This window comes from Lagopus leucura, unplaced genomic scaffold (assembly GCF_019238085.1).
Source record: "Lagopus leucura isolate 7727_CA_CO unplaced genomic scaffold, USGS_WTPT01 35323-0_obj-0_obj, whole genome shotgun sequence".
Classification (NCBI taxonomy): domain Eukaryota; kingdom Metazoa; phylum Chordata; class Aves; order Galliformes; family Phasianidae; genus Lagopus; species Lagopus leucura.
Window position 1 is genome coordinate 1 of NW_024964983.1, and position 1,237 is coordinate 1,237.

At 69.8% G+C, this 1,237-nt stretch overlaps 1 protein-coding gene across 1 annotated transcript in view; it reads right to left on the bottom strand.

The window, feature by feature from the left end:
• Positions 1 to 180: 180 nt before the first annotated feature.
• The window catches only part of LOC122191929 (alpha-actinin-4-like), a gene marked incomplete at both ends in the record, with an annotated part of 7,740 nt that continues 6,683 nt past the window's right edge, over positions 181 to 1,237 (bottom strand). The window contains 2 exons of the mRNA XM_042892342.1: positions 181 to 420; positions 878 to 1,025. Coding sequence (XP_042748276.1) covers positions 181 to 420; positions 878 to 1,025 — 388 coding nt within the window. The remainder of the gene's footprint in view (positions 421 to 877; positions 1,026 to 1,237) is intronic.

A 1,237-nucleotide genomic window follows, 5' to 3' on the forward strand; every position in this document is an offset into this window, starting at 1 on the left:
AACTGCAGTGGGGCTGGGATGTGGGGCACAGAGCTGGGAGGAGTGGGGCTGGGGTATGGGAATGAACTGCAGTGGGGCTGGGATGGCTGCGCTGTGGGGCAGAGCCCAGGCCCGCTCCCCCCGGGGCCTCCCGAGCTCCCCGCAGCGCGGCCCCCCGGCCGGCAGAAGGGCCGCATTCACAGCCGGGGCTCCGCGCAGCCTCGATCCGCCCGCCCCGCAGCGGCGCCGTGGGGGCCGGCCGAACAAGGGCGCAGTGTGCGGCTCCGTACTTGAGCTCCTGCGCGATGGCCGCGATCTGCTCCACGCGGTCCTGGTGAGCCGCCAGGTCGCTCTCGAAGGCCTCGTGCTTTCGGATGAGCGCTTTGATGTCGGACAGCGTGGCGGCCTCGTAGTCCTTCTGCTTCAGCATCGCCTCTTTGCCTGCCGCACGGGGACGCCGCTCGGTCCGCAGCTCGAAGCCCTCCCGGCTCTTCGCCCCCCGACCCCCCTTCGCTCGCGTCCCGCCGCCCCCCAGCGGAGCCAGGGGGTCTTTTTGCCCCCGTTTCTCCCCACCGAAACGCGGCGCCGCGCCGCTCCCGCACGATTCCCCGCCTCTGTTTTCCCCCCATCCCCGAGTGTGAGAACGGCGCAGGGCAGGGATTACCGCGTTCTCCACGGGAGCGCAGCTGCTGCGCACGGGGGCACGGACAGCTGGAGGCTCCCAGCGTTTCCCAATGCTTCCCCAGCGGCTCCCAGCCCCTCCGTTTCCTCCCCGGTGGGGAAGAAGAGCGCAGCCGGAAGCCGAGCTTCGCCCCGACGCCGCCTCAAAGTTGCGCCCTGCTCCGTTCCGACCCCAAAGGAGCCCCGCGCGCCCCGGCCCCGCTCCCGGACGCGGCACCTTCAGTCCAGGCCTCGTGGATGGAGGCTTTCTGACGGAACTTCTCAGCCAGGTGGTCGAGGCGTTCCAGGCGCCGGATCTCGTTCAGCAGCCACTCCTCGTAGCCTTTCTCCGCCTGCTCCAGGTGCTGCCAGCCCGTGTTGATGTCCTGCGGGCGCAGAGCAGCGCGTTGGGAGCGGCTGCCGCACAGCCCCGGGCGGGGAAACGTTTGGAGAGGGGCAGAAAAGGAGCCTGTCCCCAAACCCTTCTTCCTTCTGGCTCTCGTTGCATCCAGCTTCTCCATCAGGAGGGTCTGGGTGCAATGGAGCAGGCCTGGCTCTCCCCCTGCATCCAGCATCGCATGGGGAGGGTCTGGGGGCA